General features: G+C 43.6%; 1 protein-coding gene across 1 annotated transcript; it reads left to right on the top strand.

The window, feature by feature from the left end:
- Positions 1-6,250: 6,250 nt before the first annotated feature.
- Positions 6,251-21,641, top strand: LOC113018325 (beta-1,4 N-acetylgalactosaminyltransferase 2-like; the record flags this gene model as incomplete). Its single annotated transcript, XM_026161379.1, has 6 exons — positions 6,251-6,389; positions 6,608-6,694; positions 19,474-19,655; positions 19,847-19,990; positions 20,425-20,653; positions 20,738-21,641. Coding segments are annotated over 6 exons (975 nt in total), but the record flags the coding sequence as incomplete, so codon positions are not given.
- Between the last annotated feature and the right edge of the window lie 1,889 nt (positions 21,642-23,530).

Genomic DNA, 23,530 nt, shown 5'->3' on the forward strand with positions numbered 1-23,530 from the left:
GTTGTGTTTTCGAAATTGGAGTTCAAATTATTTTTACTTCCAATAGTGTTAACATACTACACAGCTCATGAACAAGATTTTTTTTATTAATTTTTATTGTAAGTGGGCTAAAGCAGTTAATTAAAAGTAGTCTAACATAAATGTAAATGCTGTAATTTGATTATTTTAATAAACCATGTAACTTCGACGGATTTGATGCTGGCGTGACCACAGTGCACAAGTCTGCTGTTGGTCACAGTGGTCCAAGGGATCGCTCAGGGAGTTTGTGTGTTCGCTAAGACACATGAAAAATTAGAGGGAACATTGGCGACCATTCTCTCGAATTTCTCCCGATTTTCCACCTGGACAACAAAATTGAAAAACCATATCCCAGATTGGTCCAGCCAATTCCAGTTTCCAACAATGGCTACTATTACCGCAGCTACCTAGTTTTAATATTACTCTTATTACTCTTTCTAGGTCGCAAAATAAACTTTTAACATATTTTCAGGTGACAATGTAGCTGTGTAAACTTCAAATATCTGAGCCGACAAGAACAGCAAACTCCCGGCAAATGATTTTCAAACCCCCACGGTCTTTTGCTACTCAGGTTAAACATGATATTTAAGTCACTTAACTTAAAAATGTTATTGTTTGGCCTGTGTCAGTGTTTTATTTGTTTGTGAGTAAATCGGTTTGGCAGAGATTAAAGTTGTTAGATTAGATTGGATAAAACTTTATTGATCCCTCGGGAGGGTTCCTCCTGGGTTTTCACACAGCTGAATAATCGTCAAACAGAAAACTGATTAAACAGAAGTGTTACATGGTCGAAAATTTACGCCAGCATCCGGTTATATTTAGACAGCAAGGAGCAGACGGTGACGTAATTCTGAAGGCTAGACTGTCCAATTTCACAGTGGCTCATTTCGAGGTCTACCTGGCAGTCGGAGGACCCGGCCCACTTAGATCGCGAAGGCCGGGTCCTCAGGTGGACACAGCCTCTGAATTTGGACTCCCCTGTTGTTTCTGGCCGATAAATAAACATTGTAAAATTCAAGTTTTTTGTATATGTATATATATATATATATATATATATATATATATATATATATATATATATATATATATATATTAGAGGTGCAATGATACACAAAATTCACGGTTCAGTTCGGTTCGATACTTTCGTGTCACGGTTCGATATTTTTTCGATACAAAAAAAAATGTTCATGCCTTTTTAATTTGTCATTTATTAAAATTATAAATATATATTTTAACTCAAAAAGTACAGTTTTTTAAATTTAATGTTGCCTGAAACAACAAATTAATAAAAAAAATAAATATATCTGATTGAGAAATCACTCATCTTTGGAAGAAGAGAGTTTATTACAGAGAAATTGGCTCTTTCCAAAATAAAAGCTATACTATACGTTGCTTCTCCTGGGCTATATTCTGCAGCACATATTAAACATATCAGGTCCCCATAAGGAGAATCATGTGCTAACGGCTGTCTAAATGACTCGGGGTAAAGTTTCGTTAGCCATGCGTGCTTGTTGTTTTTGTCTGCTTCCACTTGTCTTTTGCACTAGGATGCTGTCGGCGTAAAATGTGCAGTCATAATTCGTTGGTGTTCCCAGTAGTGCTGTCAGCGTTAATCTAATTGAAATGATGTTAAAGCCACAACACGGCAAATCTCCGTTAACGAGCTACCGCGGATCGCCCCGTGCGTGGGGCTGGACGGCCAACGCGTTAACCGAGCTAACTGCGCTAACACACTAGTTCCAACCGCAATGTAATTGAGCATTGCGTGGCACATCCAACATACTGTTTTACTTTAGTCCATGCCGCGCTTACCTTCAGGGTCATACGTCACATGAAGACCAAAATAGTTCCAAACGCCACTCTGAATTAGGGTGGGGGAGGTTCAATTTGCCAAGTTGCAACGACAGGCTATCTTTCCCTGCGCTCAGTGAATCTGTGATCGACTACTCCGCCTAGGCCGCACTGTCAAGCGCAGATCCACTGAGCGCTCAACACAGACAGCATCGTCAGAAGGAAAGTTGATAAAATAAATTAAAAATTTTGTATTGTTCGATAAATATGCGTACCGAACCGAAAGCACTGTATCGAACGGTTCACATTGATACGAGCATCGTTGCACCCCTAATATATATATACATATATATAATATATATATATATATATATATTCAGATAATTATTTATTAAAAGCGAGACGTTTTAAATGAAGATAAGAAAGACAACTATTTCTTTGTGCCCCTTTCCCTGTTAATGCCCTAACTGGCTCCCTGGCAAAACTTTGCTAGACCCGCCCCTGCACAGTTACCAGCTGTCAGCTATGTAAAAAAGGATCCTGGGTTATTTGTCTCTCAGAAACAGGTCATAACTTCCCTTCAACTCATTAATGTCACCTAAAAGGTAAACCTGTTTCTCCATCACCTGCTCAGCTCTGATGATTCAGTAAGGACATCTCCTGGTTTCATCTTCATGTTTCCCTCTCACCAGATAACCAAACCGATATCATGACCAGCAGCTTTTACAAACATCAGCTGATACTAGAAAGTAATATTAATACATTCTAACAACAGCTGATCAAACGTGCTGCTGTTGTTTAACGCGACAGCCGCTGGTTTCCTCTTTCTGGCGCAAAGTGGGCGATAAACAAACAAGAGAGAAAAGCCGATCAGCTGATCATTGATCAGTTTCATGATTGAAGTAGGAACAGGAGAGGGAGGGGAGAGAATGAGAGAAGAAGAGGCAGCTGTGCAGCGTAAAGATGCACAATAAATCCAGCTTTTGTGTCTTTTTTCCATTGTAGCTGAAGTTCGGGACATACTGTGTTCCTTTTTCAGCTCAATAACGAAACGTGTAATATTTTCTCTGAATACGGGACGATTGGCAACTCTACTAACTAACCTTGTGAATAAATAAAGTTCACTATCAGTAATCATCATAGCACCCACCCAGCTGTATAGAAACTCCATCATGCTAGCTAGAACGCAGTATAAGTTATTGTAACTTGACGGTAAAAAGTCAGCACAACGAAAATAAACTCACCTAAACTTGGTTTATATTTGACCCAGATAGACTGCAGGTCATAACTTCTTACCTGCAGTTTAGTTCACCTGACACTCGGACCGGGGCAGCCGCCTGGGTCTCTCCTTCTCCCTCCCTTTCCTCATTCACTTGCTGGCCTCTGTGAAAGCTCCGCCGTAGAAACCACTACCAAACAACTGAGTTATTTTTACACATCGGCCAGTATCTGGCCAATCCACCAGCTATCTTGTTTATACTGTTACAAAAACAAACAAACAAACAAAAATAAAAATGAAAAATCACCATCGGCCACTGGGCAAATGCCAGTATGCCCAAAGGCCAGTCCAGCTATGTTGGACTGCCCATATGAGTGCTCAGCCTTCTTGGGTTAATTGGGTGGAGTGCTGGGAATTGCGCCACCTGTGATCAGTTGTGGCAGAAAATTCTGGACAGACTGGTGAGGGTATGCTGGGGCAGGGGCCATGAAGAGAGAGAGAGTATGCATTGTATGCAAACGGCTATAAACAGCCATCATAATTCGTCATACAACGAGAACAGGACAAACAACAATTGACAATGACTAATTAATATTAAACATCTGTAACATAATGTATTGTTTGGAGTTTAGTCTGTTACTGTTACTATTTTTACCATTTCTTCTTGGAGCAACTGTAACACACATAATTTCCTTAGGGATTATAAAGTATTCTGATCTGATTGTTTCAGGATGACCTGCCATTATCCAACGACATATCTGCTTATCTGTATCTTTTGCTCGTTTCCGCCTTGCCTTTTCTATTTTTTTTTCTAAACTGAGCAACTGATGGCTTTGAACTTTTCTTGTCCATCTTCCTGGTTTTAATTTTGCACTCCAGTATGAACACAACTTGAGGATCGCCACAACTTAACCTAATAGACCTACATCTTAGTTCACAAATTCACTTTGTCTAAGGTGTATTTCTGGGATTTCACACAACCAGGACTCAGATCGTGAGACATAATGGCTTGGATTTACATCATTATGAATGAAATGTGCTCTATTTGGAAGCAGCCGCCCCCCTCCCCTTTCAATGGGTTGTGTGTGAGACTTTAAATCATCAAACTGTAAATTATAAATTTTAAATTGTTATTGATCCCTTTACCCCGAGTCCTAAAGTGCATATTTATTTTCTTACTCTTCTTATATTTATTGTTTGTTTACTTGCACTGCTGTAACTGGAGCCTCGTCTCTCTATATACTGGACTGTATGTAGCGGAGATGACAATAAAGTTTACTTTGACTTCAGGGCTCTCGCTCACTTTTCGCATATAGAATTTTGAAAAAACATAGTTCAAATTATAAGTCTGCAGCCCCGCCCTCTCCTCCCTGTGTCGCAAGCAGCAGGTGCACCTCGCAAACGGAGGGCGCCCTTACTCTCAGCAAATGTGCGATAGAAAACCGATCAGTCTATGCCATCTCCAGTATGCGCTGGCTGATGTCGGGGCAGCATGAGTACGAGCAATTTATTTTTTTGCCGATGCCCGTGATGCCCCCCCACCGATGCCGCCCGGGCAACCGCCCGTGTCACCCGTATCAAAAACCGCTACTGCGTCTACCATTGTTTACAGCGCAGTCGGCCACAGTTTTTTTCTTTTTACTTACCTTCCGAAAAGAAAACGTCATTCATGCTATTCAATAAGGCTACTGAACAAATTTAAACTTTTTAAAAATATGCAAAATTGCAAAATGCTTAGCTGTGTCACTAATAAAAACCTCTGTAACTTTGCTCTGCTTCACTTCAGCAGAATCAGGTAATATTCAAATGTTAATGACTTTCTTACGTTTTTGATCTATTGCAGAATATTTATAAGGTTATCTGCTATAAGATCCCAGGCCAGGAAAATCGCCTTCATCTTTTCTGTGTTTTTTGACACAAAGGCATCTGCTGTGATGCTTACACCTTTGATTAAGTCTTGCAAGTGTCAGCTTTCTTTTTATACATATAAAAATATGGAAATGTACTGATAGTTGATCAGAATTATAATATTTCTGACTGAGGCAAAATTTCACCGATTACAATCGAATCGAATCAAATTGTGGATCGAAAACTATTCAGGACCTTGTGAATCGGAATCTAATCAATTCTAGATATCAGTGACGATACCCAGCCCTAAACATGACTCAAGTGCGGGACCCAGGCAAAACAAAGCAGAATAATCAGTTAAAAACTTAATTCAATCTGGAGATATTTACAAATAATTTAAACTGTGGCAAGTGACTAATTCGACTTGAACAAACACAAACACGAGTGATCTTTTGCATGGGCAAGAGTCTTGACTAAACACAAAGATCAGATTAACTTGAGTGAGTCCTGTCAGTAGCACATTAAGCTAGCCAATATACTTTTTTTTTAGATAACATCTGTGTAAAATAAAAATTGTAATCTCAAAAGACTGATAAAAAGTTAGAAGACAAGACATATACATGTATTCCTTTTACTTACAAGGTATCTTGACACCTTTTAAAAAATCCTACCCTGCAAAACTTTTTTTTTTTTTACACCTTTTAAGTTATAATGGTTTTCCCTTTAACTTGCCTCCATAGCTCCATACAATTTCAGACATTGTCTCCTCAATCAGCGTAGCATTGGTGGTTTTACATGAATCTTATTTAGTAAAGTTCAGGACTTCATATTCTCATTGTCAATTATCAGTAACTAATGTATTTTGGCTGGACAGCACGGAAGCATGGTAGTTAACACTGTTGCATCACAGCAAGAAGGTCCTAAATTCATCTCCACCATCTACTGTATTTTTGTGCGGAGTTTGCATGTTCTCTCTGTGTTTTCACTGGTTCTCTTGTATACTCTGGCTTCCTCCCAGAAGCCAAACACATGCAGTTAATGAGGTTAGGTTAACTGGTGATTCTAAACTGCCTGTGAATGTGAGTGCCAATAGTTGTCTATATGTATGTGTTAGGCCTACGACGGAGTGGCGACCCACCCTGTTCTCCCAATAAGGATAAGCACAAGAGAATGGATGGGTGAATAATTTAATTAGGAAAACCACTTTCCTAATTAGTCAGAATAAATTACTCTGAATTAAAGACTACTCCTGTTATATTATAAGTCCTTTCAGAGAAATTACCAGCAGTATTATATTACTGTGAATAATATATAATTTGTCACATCTATTGGCACTTAGCCATAAGCAATTAAACTTCATTTTAAAGCTAATGTAAAGTTGTTTGGTTTGAATTCACAGGTTCTGGAGAGACAAAACTGACTATTGAGTCTAGCACCTTGTCGGTCCTCAATGACCTGCTGGCCAAAGTGTCCTATACCAGCACCATCTACCATATAAACACTGGAGACCTTGGTATGTGTCAAAATGTGAAGAGCTATAACCCACATTTTTAAATGACAATTGAATTTGCAAAATGTCGTGTGCATTTTACATTAGCATTAATGTATGAGTCCTGTGTGTTATATTTAAAATAACTGAAATAATGAGTCCTGAATTGCTTCTTTGTTATTTTTCTTCAAACAAAAGTCCCGCTTGTTCTGAACCTAAACAAATGTTATTTTTGTGTTCAGTCACTTTCCAGTTTGAAAACTATGAAGCCGTGTTTCCCATTACCATCCAGCAGCCTCATGTACCAGTCCTGTATGACATGGGAACAGGTAGAAGTGTACTCTTCATCAGGGGTCAAAAGCCAAGTCCATATTCATTTAAATGCTTCTTTATTATTTGCATCTTGTTTATCATTGCATACAATTAAGAACATTAGTTATGTTGAGGCAGAATTATTGTCTCCTTCCATCATTGTCATTTTCTCATTAACCTACACTTGTGGAACCCCCCCCCCCCCCAAAAACAAAACAAACAAACAAACAAACAAACAAACACTATACTCTCAAAACTCTTCTTCATTCCTAGTTGTTTCCAGCTGAAAAACTTTGCTTAGTTAAGAACTAGTAACTGATTAGTTAGAAATATCATCCTAAAGATGTAGGAAATCCACAAGAATATAATAATTATGTCAGAATGTTTGAAACGGACTCACGCGCAGACCAGGTATCCTTGGCAAAGAGAAAGTGCGTTTATTTACAGTGAGACACCAGGTGAGGATATATATACAGTGCGGCGGGGGAAAGGGTCTGGGGCTCCAGGGTCCAGGGAGAAACAGGGATTAATCCAATACACGCTCTCAGTGGGTTCCAAACATACACACGCTCGCTCGGGTCCAGGGTAGACCTATATACACACAGAGAAAGAAGTCCAGGTTAGGGATAGTCTCAAACTCACAGATACCGATTCAGAAACAGATTCTGTTTCAGAGCGACTGACGCTGATGGCTCAACAATCCAGTGAAGGATGACACAGGTCCTTCATCATAAATAGTGCTCCAAATCAGCTGGGATCGGCTGCAGGTGTGACTGTGAGCACAGGTGCGTGGGCCAGGGGTGGAAGCCCGTAATGAGCACTGCCCCGGCAGAGGAGAGAGAGCGCAAAGGAAAAACAAACAAAACATGTTGCCAAACACAGAGTCAGCCAGTGAGGCACGGGGACCATGACAGTACCCCCCTCAACGGGAGCACCAGGCTTACCCGAATGCGAAAGGTGGAACTCCAGCAGCATGCGCTTATCCAGAATGGCCGCTCGCGGGACCCAAGAACGCTCTTCCATGCCATACCCCTCCCAATCCACTAGGTATTGGCACACCACGCCAACACACGTTGAGTCTTTTGGCAGATTGCAGGTAGGCCAGGTTTTTGTGGTTGGTCCAAACGACGAAGGGTTGAGCCGTGCCCTCCAACCAGTGCCGCCACTCCTCCAAAGCGAGTTTTATTGCCAGCAGCTCTCGGTCTCCAACGTCGTAGTTTCGTTCCGCTGGGGATAGCTGGTGGGAGAAGAAAGCACATGGATGAAGTTTACCTGTCTGTTGCTGTGACAGCACGGCCCCCACGCCTGAGTTAGAGGGGTCGACCTCGACCACGAATGGTAATGTGAGGTCAGGCTGGACCAGGACGGGTGCTGAAGAGAACAGGTTCTTAAGTTCTTAAAAAGCAGACTGGCTGCGTCGGTCCACTTAAAAGGAACTTTTGGAGAGGTTAGTTGAGTGAGAGTCAAGGCAACTCAGCTGAAGTCCCGAATAAACCTCCTGTACAAGTTTGCAAATCCAAGAAACTACTGCAACTGGAGTCGATTCGGAGGCTTTGGCCACTCCACAACAGCTTTTACCTTGGCTGGGTCCGGATGGAGGTTCCCTCGGTCGATTATGTAACCTAGAAAGGCAACTGTGGAGACATGGAATTCACATTTTTCTCCCTTGACAAACAGTCGATTCTCAAGGAGGCATTGTAGAACCTGCCTGACGTGGTTTTTGTGTTCTGAATGGGATTTTGAAAAGATCAGAATGTCGTCTAAGTAGACGAAAACGAAGCGGTTAATAAAATCCCGAAGCACATCATTAACTAATGCCTGAAAAACTGCCGGGACGTTGGTTAAGCCAAAGGGCATAACCAAATACTCGAAATGCCCCAGGTGGGTGTTAAAGGCAGTTTTCCACTCATCACCTTCGCGAATGCGGACCAGATTGTAAGCGTTTCTCAAATCCAACTTGCTAAAAATGGTTACTCCCTGAAGGAGTTCGAAGGCGGAGGTGAGAAGGGGCAGCGAGTATTTGTTCTTGACGGTGATTTTATTCAGCCCGCGGTAATCGATGCATGGTCGGAGTGTTTTGTCTTTTTTTTCCACAAAGAAAACCCCCGCGGAAACAGGAGAGGAGGAAGGGCGAATTATGCCGGCAAAAAGGGATTCAGAGATGTATTTCTCCATAGCCTCTCACTCAGGGAGGGAGAGGCTATAGAAACGACTGGTTGGCAACGGAGTGCCGGGGAGCAGGTCAATAGCACAGTCATAAGGATGGTGGGGAGGGAGTGACTGTGCACGGTCTTTCTGAAAAACCTCAGCAAGGTCATGATAAACCGAGGGAACATTGGCTAAGTCGAAAGTCACAGGCGGCTCGGATGGAGAGGCCACCCAGCTGGAAGTCGAGGCAGCTCTTAGGCAAGTCATGTGGAACTCCTCCCCCCACCTAGTGATACATCCCTTCTGCCAATTGATACGTGGGTTGTGTTGTTGAAGCCAGGGGTGCCCCAAAACCAGCGGAGTTTGAGTGGCTCGGAAGACAAAAAAACAAATCTCTTCCGAATGGTTGCCTGACAGGGTGAGTGTTACAGGTTCGGAAACGTGCGTGATGTCGGGAAGACACTGTCCTGACAAAATGGTGACACGCAGGGCATGAGGCAAGAGGTCCAGATTCAGACAGAGCTATTGACCTAATTCCGAGTCAATAAAGTTCTGTTCGGCAGCAGAGAGATGCGCTCGGCCGCAGAGAGATGAGAGCTGCCTATCTGCATGGGTTCTTCCTCACTGCCCCCACTCCCTAGGTGCTCAGGAAAAAACAGATTCGGGCGCAGCTCCCGCTCCCAGTTGCCCCAGTGCCTCATGGGAGGTGTAGTGTCGCTGCATCCGGTGAGCCCGCAGCTGCTCATCCACCTTAATGCATAAAGACATTAATTCATTAACAGAAGTTGGCAGGTCACGCATGATTAATTCATCCTTTAATTCTTCCCATGTGTTGTTCAAAAGCACGCTTCTCAGCGCTTCCTGACCCCAGCCTGTTTCTTCGTCCAGAATCCAAAAATCTATTGCATAGTCAGACATGCGCCGCTTACCTTGTTTGAAGTTCAATAAGCGGAGTGCAGCTGTTTCAGTGCCGGAGCCTTGGGAGAACACAGTCTTAAACTTAGATAAAAAAATCTGTATATGTTATCTCAGGGTCTGAATTCAATATGACCTGAGCCCATTTCAGTGCTCGATCTCTCAGCAGTTGAACGAAAAACGTTGTTTTAGCTCCGTCATTGTTATGAAAACGTCACTGTTCTCTGAAGATCAATGAGCATTGCGCTAGGAAACCGGCACATTTGTCTGACTCACCCGAGAACGGCTCCGGCATAGGCAGGGGTCCCTCCGGAGAAGGTTTAACGCCCGGAGGTGGACTGGCTGCCGCAGCGGCAGTCGGAGAGGCTGGAGGGGCTGCGTTCGCAGACGGGAGATTCCCTGTCTGTACGTCAGCCTCCAGAGGAGTAAGTCGGGCGGCAGCATGAGTTAATGCAGCGATCTCATTCCTCAATTGCATTAGCATTTGTTCGTGACGAGCTAACGCCACCTCCTGAGCAGCCAATGCCTGAGCCACAGGATCCTGACCCGCTGAGCCCATGTTGGCTGGATAGTTCTGTCACAATGTTTGAAACAGACTCACGCGCAGACGAGGTATATATATATATATAAAAAAAAACCACCCAGCACGCCCCTGCGGGCGGTTTATCCTTCAAGCTCGGGTCCTCTACCAGAGGCCTGGGAGCTTGAGGGTCCTGCACAGTATCTTAGCTGTTCCCAGGACTGCGCTCTTCTGGACAGAGATCTCCGATGTTGTTCCCGGGATCTGCTGGAGCCACTCGCCTAGCTTGGAAGTCACCGCACCTAGTGCTCCGATTACCACGGGGACCACCGTTACCTTCACCCTCCACATCCTCTCGAGCTCTTCTCTGTGCCCTTGGTATTTCTCCAGCTTCTCGTGTTCCTTCTTCCTGATATTGCTCTCATTCGGAACCGCTACATCGATCACTACGGCCGTCTTCTTCTGTTTGTCTACCACCACTATGTCCGGTTGGTTAGCCACCACCATTTTGTCCGTCTGTATCTGGAAGTCCCACAGGATCTTAGCTCGGTCATTCTCCACCACCCTTGGGGGCATCTCCCATTTTGACCTCGGGACTTCCAGGTTATACTCGGCACAGATGTTCTGTACACTATGCCGGCCACTTGGTTATGGCGTTCCATGTATGCCTTGCCTGCTAGCATCTTGCACCCTGCTGTTATGTGCTGGATTGTCTCTGGGGCATCTTTACACAGCCTGCACCTGGGGTCTTGCCTGGTGTGATAGACCCCAGCCTCTATGGATCTTGTGCTCAGAGCTTGTTCTTGTGCTGCCATGATTAGTGCCTCTGTGCTGTCTTTCAGTCCAGCTTTGTCCAGCCACTGGTAGGATTTCTGGATATCAGCCACCTCCTCTATCTGCCGGTGGTACATACCGTGCAAGGGCCTGTCCTTCCATGATGGTTCCTCGTCTCCCTCCTCTTTCTTGGGTTTCTGCTGCCTGAGGTATTCACTGAGCACTCGGTCAGTTGGGGCCATCTTCCCAATGTATTCTTGGATGTTCCTTGTCTCATCCTGGACTGTGGTGCTGACACTCACCAGTCCCCGGCCCCCTTCCTTCCGCTTAGCGTACAGCCTCAGGGTGCTGGACTTGGGGTGAAACCCTCCATGCATGGTAAGGAGCTTTCTTGTCTTTATGTCAGTGGCTTCTATCTCCTCCTTTGGCCAGCCTATTACCCCAGCAGGGTACCTGATCACGGGCAGGGCGTACGTGTTGATGGCCCGGATCTTGTTCTTACCATTCAGCTGACTCCTCAGGACTTGCCTGACCCTCTGCAGGTACTTGGTGGTTGCAGCTTTTCTAGCAGCCTCTTCATGGTTCCCATTCGCCTGCGGGATCCCCAAGTACTTGTAACTGTCCTCTATGTCTGCAATGTTGCCTTCTGGTAGTTCAATCCCCTCAGTTCTGACTACCTTCCCTCTCTTTGTTACCATCCGACTACACTTCTCCAGTCCGAACGACATTCCAATGTCATTGCTGTATAGCCTGGTAGTGTGGATCAGTGAATCGATGTCTCGTTCACTCTTGGCATACAGCTTGATGTCATCCATGTACAGGAGGTGGCTGACAACTGCTCCGTTCCGTAGTCGGTATCCGTAGCCAGTCATGTTAATGATCTCACTGAGGGGGTTCAGGCCTATGCAGAACAGCAGTGGGGACAGAGCATCTCCTTGGTAGATCCCGCACTTGATGGTGACTTGTGCTATGGGCTTGGAGTTGGCCTCTAGTGTTGTACGCCACATCCCCATTGAGTTCCTGATGAAGGCTCTTAGGGTCCCATTGATCTTGTACAATTCTAGGCATTCCAGTATCCAGCTGTGGGGCATTGAGTCATAGGCCTTCTTGTAATCAATCCAGGCAGTGCACAGGTTGGTCAGTCTGGTCTTGCAGTCTCGGCTGATTGTTCTGTCTACCAGTAGCTGGTGTTTTGCGCCTCTGGTATTCTTGCCAATTCCTTTCTGTGTCCCTCTCATGTATTGACCCATGTGCCTGTTCATCTTAGCCGATATGATGCCAGACAGGAGCTTCCATGTAGTACTGAGGCAGGTTTTATTTATATATATATATATATATATATATATATATATATAGCAGCTGGATAGCGTAGTGGTTAAACTACACGCCTTTGGAACAGAGGATCGCAAGTTCGATTCCTGCCTGGGGGCGTCTGTATCCAGTAAGGGTCCTAAGGCTAGACCCCCTATGCTAAGCAAGCCTACCGCAGACATGAGCGAGACAGATAAATATGAAGGCATGCCGGCTTGGACGTCGCCCGGATCAACAAGGTCCGCGTCAGGTGTTGAGGAACCAGGGCACCCTGACGAAAAGTGGGCTACTGGAACAAGAAGGCATCGGTGGGCAAGAGACGAAAACAGGGTGTTGTTGGAATGCTACTACGCAAGTAACACCGGTGGAAGGGGCTACATGAATAGGATGAGGGACCTATGGATTCTTCGATACCCAACATCCACAATGACGGCGAAACAACTAGTAGCTCAGTGTTCCAACATTCGAAAGAAGGGACTGCTCTCACAGCTAGAGATTGACGAGGTACAACATAAATGCTATGGCAAGGAGGAGTCAGGACGCCAGGTCAGGGGGGAGATATCATCACCCCCACCCGAGATTGGGTACATAGCCCCAAGTGCGATAGGAGAAGGATCGTTGAGTGCGAGAGGAACTGACCTGAAAAATAGGATCATGGCCAAGCTTGAAACCTGGATCCCCCGTAGCAGGTTACCAAGATTACGTGAAGTACCCTCAGAAGGTCTGCTAGATGATGTTAATGCAGCACTACGGGCAATACCTACAACCACGATTACCGACACTAACAAGCTGATCTACAATACGGCAGCAGTGATCAGTGAGATGCTTGGCTACAAGTTGAACAGCCACAAGGGGCAGTACCCTCCATGGAGAAGGAGGCTAGAGGGCAAGATCAAAGTAGCACGGAGGGAGGTTAGCCAACTAACGGAGTTGCAGAAACGTGCGACAAATAAGGTGCCTAAGAAATACAGCAAGCTATCCATACCTGAGGCCTTGGAAACTGCCAAGCAAAGACTCACAGCCTTGGCCAGCCGCTTGAGGAGGTACACCAGAGAGATAGAAGGCAGGAGAATAAACCAGCTGTTCTCCACAGAACCAGCAATACTGGAAGAGCATATGGGAGAAGGATGCAACCCATAACGGCAATGCTCAGTGGCTAGAGGATCTGAGGGCAGACCACAGCGACCTCCCTGAACAGGGTCCAGTAACCATCACAGTGGCAGATATCCAAGAAAGGGTCTCCAGTATGAAGAGTTGGACAGCACCAGGGCCTGACATGGTTCACGCCTACTGGCTGAAGAAGCTGACTGCACTCCACGAGCGTCTGGCAGCACAAATGAACCAGCTGCTAGTTAACGAGAGACACCCGGAATGGCTAACTGAAGGCCGGACGGTCCTGATCCCCAAGGACCCCAAGAAGGGACCGGTCCCCTCCAACTACCGACCAATAACCTGCCTCAGTACTACATGGAAGCTCCTGTCAGGCATCATATCGGCTAAGATGAACAGGCACATGGGTCAATACATGAGCGGGACACAGAAAGGAATTGGCAAGAATACCAGAGGCGCAAAACACCAGCTACTGGTAGACAGAACAATCAGCCGAGACTGCAAGACCAGACTGACCAACCTGTGCACTGCCTGGATTGATTACAAGAAGGCCTATGACTCAATGCCCCACAGCTGGATACTGGAATGCCTAGAATTGTACAAGATCAATGGGACCCTAAGAGCCTTCATCAGGAACTCAATGGGGATGTGGCGTACAACACTAGAGGCCAACTCCAAGCCCATAGCACAAGTCACCATCAAGTGCGGGATCTACCAAGGAGATGCTCTGTCCCCACTGCTGTTCTGCATAGGCCTGAACCCCCTCAGTGAGATCATTAACATGACTGGCTACGGATACCGACTACGGAACGGAGCAGTTGTCAGCCACCTCCTGTACATGGATGACATCAAGCTGTATGCCAAGAGTGAACGAGACATCGATTCACTGATCCACACTACCAGGCTATACAGCAATGACATTGGAATGTCGTTCGGACTGGAGAAGTGTAGTCGGATGGTATCAAAGAGAGGGAAGGTAGTCAGAACTGAGGGGATTGAACTACCAGACGGCAACATTGCAGAAATAGAGGACAGTTACAAGTACCTGGGGATCCCGCAGGTGAATGGGAACCATGAAGAGGCCGCTAGAAAAGCTGCAACCACCAAGTACCTGCAGAGAGTCAGGCAAGTCCTGAGGAGTCAGCTGAATGGTAAGAACAAGATCCGGGCCATCAACACGTACGCCCTGCCCGTGATCAGGTACCCTGCTGGGGTAATAGGCTGGCCAAAGGAGGAGATAGAAGCCACTGACATAAAGACAAGAAAGCTCCTTACCATGCATGGAGGGTTTCACCCCAAGTCCAGCACCCTGAGGCTGTACGCTAAGCGGAAGGAAGGGGGCCGGGGACTGGTGAGTATCAGCACCACAGTCCAGGATGAGACAAGGAACATCCAAGAATACATTGGGAAGATGGCCCCAACTGACCGAGTGCTCAGTGAATACCTCAGGCAGCAGAAACCCAAGAAAGAGGAGGGAGACGAGGAACCATCATGGAAGGACAGGCCCTTGCACGGTATGTACCACCGGCAGATAGAGGAGGTGGCTGATATCCAGAAATCCTACCAGTGGCTGGACAAAGCTGGACTGAAAGACAGCACAGAGGCACTAATCATGGCAGCACAAGAACAAGCTCTGAGCACAAGATCCATAGAGGCTGGGGTCTATCACACCAGGCAAGACCCCAGGTGCAGGCTGTGTAAAGATGCCCCAGAGACAATCCAGCACATAACAGCAGGGTGCAAGATGCTAGCAGGCAAGGCATACATGGAACGCCATAACCAAGTGGCCGGCATAGTGTACAGGAACATCTGTGCCGAGTATAACCTGGAAGTCCCGAGGTCAAAATGGGAGATGCCCCCAAGGGTGGTGGAGAATGACCGAGCTAAGATCCTGTGGGACTTCCAGATACAGACGGACAAAATGGTGGTGGCTAACCAACCGGACATAGTGGTGGTAGACAAACAGAAGAAGACGGCCGTAGTGATCGATGTAGCAGTTCCGGATGACAGCAATATCAGGAAGAAGGAACACGAGAAGCTGGAGAAATACCAAGGGCTCAGAGAAGAGCTCGAGAGGATGTGGAGGGTGAAGGTAATGGTGGTCCCCGTGGTAATCGGAGCACTAGGTGCGGTGACTCCCAAGCTAGGCGAGTGGCTCCAGCAGATCCCGGGAACAACATCGGAGATCTCTGTCCAGAAGAGCGCAGTCCTGGGAACAGCTAAGATACTGCGCAGGACCCTCAAGCTCCCAGGCCTCTGGTAGAGGACCCGAGCTTGAAGGATAAAACCGCCCGCATGGGCGTGCTGGGTGTTTTTATATATATATAAAGGTGGCAGGTAATAGATGCCCGCATAGCAGAGAGGTCTGGCCCTGATCTTGTGTCAAGCCAGCATTGCTGGCTGACTTCTGGCTTGGTAGATGGTATGTCATCCAGATATGGGCCAGGCCTGGCATAAATGGCACTGTCTATGTGATGGCATGCCACATCTGGCCTGATTGTGGTTTGGTTTATGTGGCCCAGGCTCATAGAAAACAGGTCTGGCCCGGATCCGGCATCAAGCTGGCACTTCTGACTGACTGGTGTCATGGCAGGGTGTATATCAACCAGATGTGGGCCAGGTCTGGCAATGATGGCACTGTTTAAGGTACACATTAGGCTGACATCTGGGGCCAGAGGTGAAACTGTTCCGGGCCAGCACAGGACCAGCAGTGTGTCTGCAACTGGCCCATGGCTGCACACAACATACACATGACCCGTATACCCAGTTGTATCAGTCTTTACATCCTCCGAGCAGGGGGTAACTGCTCATGCACTCAAGGGAAGTCTAGGATTCCCACCGCAGCGAGGAGCGCTTGTGGTGCAGATGACGTTTCCTCTTAGAAGTGGGCGAAAGGGAAGCTGATGCCACATGAGCTGAAGATGTAGTGGCAGCAACCTCCTCATCATCTGACCTCATGCGAGATCCATCTGAGGCAGTGAGGGCAAGTGACTTGTGCGTGACGTAAAGGTGTATTTAGGCGACTCTGGGCAGAGGAAGAGGCTCAGCGAGCCAACCCTGAGCTGGCCAATGTCAGCCTGCGCCAGCACAAGGGCATAGAGCCCCTCTTTCAACAGAACCAGGGAGTCCAACACTTTTGCCAGTTGATGAATGGTGATGCGGCTCCCTTCTGCGTCCGTGGCCTCCAGCACGATGGACATTGTCCTGGAGTCTGAGGACCTGCTGATGAGTGCTCAATTCTGCACAGACTGCCTACCTCAACTGCTTAGTCCATGCTGGTCAGGTTGTGCTGTCATGGTGGACCAAAAACGCAGACTTGGGAGAAAAACAAGGTAGCAAAGGGCGAGATGGTTATTTAGGCTGATGTCAAAACAAAAATAAAGCAAGGCAAAAGCTAAAACTAAAACATGAGAACTGTGACTTGAACATTGCCTTAACAGGAACATGAGAAACTATGACATTAGAGAACTAGAACATGAACACTAACCTGAACAGGAGAAAGAAAACTCTGTGACGAGACCTGACTTGGCGTGGAGACAAACAGACAACCCAACAAAGAACAGGTGATAAATATACAGAAGGGTAATGAGGGAAGAGGAAACATCTGGGGAGACACAGCTGACACAAATAGACGTGATGCCACAGGGGAAAGTAAAACAAAGCACATTTAACATGGAAGTACTAGACTCTTCAAAATAAAATGGCAGGGCTCGCAAAATTTCAAAATCCCTGGTAGCCCTTCGGGCAGGCACTCTTCAGTTTTTGGTTGCCCAAAATAAATTTAAGTAGCCCGAATAAAAAAAGAAGAGGACAATTTTTTGATAGATGTTTTGTTTCCTTTACAATATTATACTTTAATGTATAATATTGTAAAGGAAACAAAACATCAATCTAAAAATATTTAAAACACAAATTACAACAACAAATTACAATCATCAACTCAAATATTTGGTTCTAATTGAACAGAAATTTCTATGAACTTGCAAGAACTGTGTAGAACATGAATCAGTGTTCAGTAAGAGGCAAGTGGAACCAAGATCTAGGACATTTGCGTTTTGAAAATTGCAAAGACTGCTAAATCTTGCCAATGGTAGTTCACTCTGTGCAACATAGTACGCTGTTCTAAACAGCTTTTTCAGGACTTCTTGTTATGCTTGGTTTGTTTTTAGTATGTTTTTTGCAATTGGTTCTGGGAGAGATACTGCAGACTGGGCAATAATGCATTTCTTGCATTTCTCATGGGTTCTGATGGAGTCTTTCTTAAAATGACTAGTCCCAGTAACAAAGGCGCTTGTCGACTCAGAAATTGAGGGAAACTCACAACAGGCCTGGCAGAACATCATGTTATTTAGCTTGTCATATTCCAGCCACATAAATTATTTTGTCCATGAAACCAAAAAAGCTGTGCTTTCCTTTTGCCTCATAGTCTGATTTGTCATAACTTTTCCGATTTGTGGTAAGCTTTTCTTTGGCTGCCCCTTCTTCACCCTGACCTGTCTTGTTTGGCTCTGCAGAACTAAAATACCTGCGGAAAGCCATCTGCTTTTACACACATATATACATAACGATCAGCAAGTCTGTGCGCAATCAACCTCTATCACGTTTAAGCTTGCTGCAGGAGATTTCACTTGTCATGTTTGATAGTAAGCTAACCATTGATAAGAAAATGCCAGAGGAATTGGTGCGCAATTAATCTGTGACTTACCAATCAGTGCTGCCGCTCTCTATACACAGTTCGCGCGATCGCAAAGTGAAAGTGAAAGTAAAAAACAAGCGCAAATTCAAACGCGATTTTAATGTGTCACATATTGACAGTGGCTCATCGATGCTGATGACATAATTACTCAGCTACATTTGCGAAAGAATGGAAAAGCATTGACATATCTTTCCTTCCTATGATAGCCTGACAGGCAGGGCTGAGATGGATTTTGGTAGCCCGACTGGAAAAATCGCTAGTCCCGGGACGTCGGGCTAGTGATTTTGTGAGCCCTGAATGGGATACGTTGAGAGACATAGACATCACACACAATCTTGATGTGGACACAACACTGACATGAGAAACATGACAGACTGGACAGGAAACATGATACATAACTAAGGAGACACAGATGGCACAAAACCCAAAATAAAACTCAACTAAATCCTAGCTAATTATAAAAACACAAGACATTAACATATTTCCAATGTAACATACGGAATAAAAGAACCCTCACTATAGGGTTTGAGAAAGTCTTTCAGTTACAATGTTCCTATTACATATTATTATTATTATTATAATTAATAAAAATAATCTGTTTATTGTATAAGATTAAAATAAAATGATAAACTTTAAGGGAAATGTTTACTGAGGTTATAAATCAAGTGAGCATAAGGGTAATGTTTTGAGACTTTATTACCAGTGTTGGAAAGGTTACTTTTAAAAAGTATTCCACTACAGTTTACAGAATACATGCTCCAAAATGTATTTTGTAACGTATTCTGTTACATTACTCAATGAGAGCAACGTATTTTGAATACTTTGGATTATATTAATATATTATCAAGCTTTTTACAACTAGATGAATGCACTATTGCTGTGTGATTTCTAATTTTTAATGAAGGATACTCGCCATACCAACACCAACTAGATTTTTAAATCTTAATATAAAATGAGTAACACTAGGGTGGGCATTAGGTAAGACTGCACTTTTTGCTTCCATCTTGTATAGAAAACTATTTTGCGCATGTATAAAACAGGTCTGCGGCTCCAAACTGTAGTTAAGGGACATCTGGCTAATACATTGGGTTCTGTGTCTGGCTCATTACCGAAAAATAGCTTTACTTTGTTGTGTGGGTCAACTTTGCTAGCGAGAGACATCCATTAGATTTTTTTAAACCAGAGAATGCACCTACTGCTGGTTATTAGAAGGAATGCACATTTAATTTATTTTGAATGATTCAGAAATCTAATGCTACTCGGTGCCATTACTAGTAATCCATCTTTTATAACAATATTCTCTGTATACTTCTGTTTGTTAGATATCAGCTCTCAAGTTACCATTGTCACAAAGACCTTCCTGCGCTACAAACAACTGAGGGTGTTGTTGGATAGCATCCGGAAATTCTATAGTAACATAAAAGTGATTATTGCAGATGACAGCTTAGAACCAGAGAGCATTACTGGAGAAAACATCCAGCATTACATCATGCCTCCAGCACAGGTATGCACATGCAATAATTTCATGATTTATGAGTATTTAGCAATATTTTGGACTAAAATTACATTTATAGAACATAAGATATGCAATTGTCGATTAAATTTATGGAAGATTTATCAAGTACAATTTCAGTCAAACCATCAAACCAGGTACCATTCCGATATATGAATTCGGGATGTTTTTTTTTCCCTCAGGGCTGGTTTGCAGGCAGAAATCTGGCTGTGTCGCAGGTTACCACCAAGTACTTCTTGTGGGTGGATGACGACTTTTTGTTTTCTGAGAAGACAAAGATAGAGAAACTTGTGGAGGTGATGGAGGCAGTCCCAGAACTAGATATGGTAAGGATAAAATAGCTTGTGTTGGATCGTTCAATTTGTTTTAACTGGTTTAAGTAGAACTGTAACAGCTACAGTAGTAGGCTGATGACCCTAACGTTGTACTTTTAGAATATGCAGTCTTTGTTGTTCTCCTAGGTTTTTGTATTCAGGTGGCAAAAACTAACAATTCTAACTGACACAGAGAAAAATTATTTTCAAGATTCAAGAATTAGGGTGAAGGGGTTGGGATGGTATTTTTACAGGTGATACCATACACTTAATGAGTTAAAAAGGAAGGGGAAAAGAGGAAGAGAGCTGAGTATATAACAAACTGAGATGGTCTTTTGTTTTTAAAAGTAATTTAAGATTATTCTTCTCAATCACCAGTTTTGAACATCTGTTACATCTGTTTAGGGTTGACTTTATAATGAGTTGTTTGGTTTTTCTCTAATTAGGTTGGTGGGTCAGTGCAAGGGAACACGTTTCACTTTTCTATTCTGTATGAGGAAGGAGATGCAAACGAAGGTGGCTGCCTCTACAGGAAGTCTGGTGGGAAATTCCATTCCCTTCCTAGTTACCCACAATGCCATTTGGCCAGTGGAGTGGTCAACTTCTTCCTGGCTCGTACAGATGCCATGCAGAGGGTGAGATTTGACCCGAAGCTCCAGCGAGTAGCACATTCAGGTAAGTCCAGATCTCAAAACAGTTTACATTGAAAATTGCAGTATGATTTTTTGTCAAATGGCAAATCTCTCTTTCTGACTTTAGAGTTCTTCATGGATGGCCTGGGCTCTTTGATGGTTGCCTCATGTGGTGATGTGACAATTGACCATCAACCTAAAACAGGCGAAAACCGTAATCCTACCTACAACAAATTCAGAAGCCCTGGAAGAAATGATAGAGAATTCAAACTGCAGCTTCACTTTTTCAAAAACTACCTTAAGTGCATTAGATATGGATAGAAGACTATAAACGAACATAAGAGTCAGTTGTTGTCATACATGTTGCACTTCATCTGAACATTTTCTTATCTTTCATTTTTATTGTTTTGTCATTGTTCCAGAATTGACAGAGCTTGGGATTATTAGTGAAAATAGCTATTTTGTGGCTTTCTGTTGGGTTTTATTGTTCCTGATTTGATTTCTTAATTATTCTATAGAAAGTTTGATGTCTTATGCTATTGTTAATAAGGTTAGGGTTATTTAATCTAGTATATTGAACTTTTATTGTTCTGTTTTCTCCACTATTTCTTTTTCTTCAATATAGCAATGCTTTTGTTGCTAGCAGATAGTCATAATCACCCATAGTTTGCATGGATCACACAAACATTTACTATTTACTCTCTGAACATAAAAAATGAAAACCAAAAATATGTCACACAAATCAGAAATGGATAATGCTCACTTTCAAAGAACTCTTCATAATTTCAGTACTGTTGAAATAGTAAGCAAGTGCTTGTGGTCACTTTCATACAAAATATGCATACAAAATATGTGGAATTTGGCATCCTGCTAGGGACGAAAGCAATAGTAAATTGTAAATGGCGTTTATTTGTATAGCGCTTTACTTAGTCCCTAAGGACCTTTAGACTGCTTTACATGACATTCAGTCCAAGGGCGTCGATTTGGCATGGACGGAAGGGACATGTCCCCACCAATATTCAGCGATTATTGAATTGTCCCTACCAATAATTTGATCTATTCGAGTAAAGAAAATCAAACCCTATAAAAAGAAAAAAAAGAAAAAGATCTGTCAACGTCTCATTCACCTAGCGGTGCAGAAAGGGTTAAATTACGTCCTCTACTGGAGTCCTACCTCATGTGACAAATATGGCCAATGTGATTGGCTGTGCCTTTCAGGGAGCTCTGTTTAGTTTTTGCAGCGGCAAGCCTGCGCTGCGAGGAAGAGAGGAGGATGGCAGCAAAAAGGAAGAACCTGGATATAAGTATTTTTCAAAGAAACCTGCAAGTCACTTGATGGGTTGAGATTTTATTATTGTCATTTGTATTAGGAAATATTTAACCATATATGCTTAGAGGTGGATAATCAATTGTGTAGTGATAGGATGTGTGATCTTTAGCAGGCTGCAAAGGCTACATCCTGGGAGCATGGGAAGAGGTCGTACCTTGTTTTATTGTTTTACGGTAGGATTAGCGTAGCTATGTTAGTTTTAGTCTAAGTGCCTTTTTACATATAGATGAACTGTTGGATTTTCCAGACCAGCAGGTTAAGGGAAGTCGTTTATGGGGCCATACTCTGACCCCACACACACACGCACACACACACACACACACACACACACACACACACACACACACACACACACACACACATACAGTATTCTCTGTTCACATGTATACCTATGTAAGATGTTATATATTAATGACCCTATGCATATTCATTTAACCACAATAAAAGGAGTGCTATGGGGGGGGGGGGGGGGTCATATGATTGTTGGGTTTTTCTCTGTATCTATGAAGCGCCTTGAGGTGACTTATGTTGTGATTTGGCGCTATATAAATAAAATTGAATTGAATTGAAATTGAATGAAGTGTATGGGCAGAAATCTGTGCCATCAGAAACTGAATTTGAATAAGTTCAATTTGAATTTGAATTGCTCAGATTGAATCTGAATTGTAACTTGAATAAATGCTTTTGAAAACTGAATTTGAATTAGTCTAATTTGAAATTGAATTTATGGTTTGAAAATGATCATCACTAAATTGAAATTGAATTTTATATTTTGAAAATGAATTGATTTGCTTTGAAACTGCATTTTATCCTTTAAAAATTCAGCTCTCGAATAATTTCAGTTTCACTTCTCACCATTCAGTTTCAGTTCTACAATTCAATTTCAGTTCCAAAATTCAGTTTTTTGGAACTTACATCCAGTTCCGGTTCAAGCTCAGATGAATAGAACTACGTTTTACTAGCGGACCGAAAGTGTTACTGACGGGAATCTACAGCGTCTTGAGCTGAATTAAGACTTCAGAAGTCATTCGTCATGTCGAATGACCAGCGGATAAACTCTCAGGTTGGTAATAAATGTATTACATGTATAAGAACAAGCGTCATGTTAACAAAAGATAGCCGTACAGTAACTGTTATGCTTATTGTAGCTGTTAGCTAAAAACGGTAATTTAGCGTAGTTTGCCCTGAATTCAGCTTTGACAAACGAATATAATCGACTGTTTCTAGTAGAATTCCAAAGTTGTCATCTTGTACCCTCTCAGAATGCTTGCAGAGACCCCTACAGTAGGGAAACATGCAAAACGGTGCCCAAACCTTTGTATTTTAGCTTTATTTATGCCTTACACAGCATCCCAACTCTTTAGCTAACTTCATCACTTTAGCTAAAGTGAATAGTTAGTCTAATTCATTAGTGCAGCATTACTGGATCACCTCTGTTTGAAGTGATATAATGTGATATACAACTATCACTGAAACAGCAAACTTTGTAAATAAGCAAACAACACTTCTCATTCTCTAAACGTTTGGCCACAGCTGTAGATTACACTATCAGTGCTTGTTCACTCTTGACAATAATTACATTTCTAAATT

The sequence above is a fragment of the Astatotilapia calliptera genome, unplaced genomic scaffold, assembly GCF_900246225.1.
Source record: "Astatotilapia calliptera unplaced genomic scaffold, fAstCal1.2 U_scaffold_60, whole genome shotgun sequence".
In the NCBI taxonomy this organism is placed as follows: Eukaryota; Metazoa; Chordata; class Actinopteri; order Cichliformes; family Cichlidae; genus Astatotilapia; species Astatotilapia calliptera.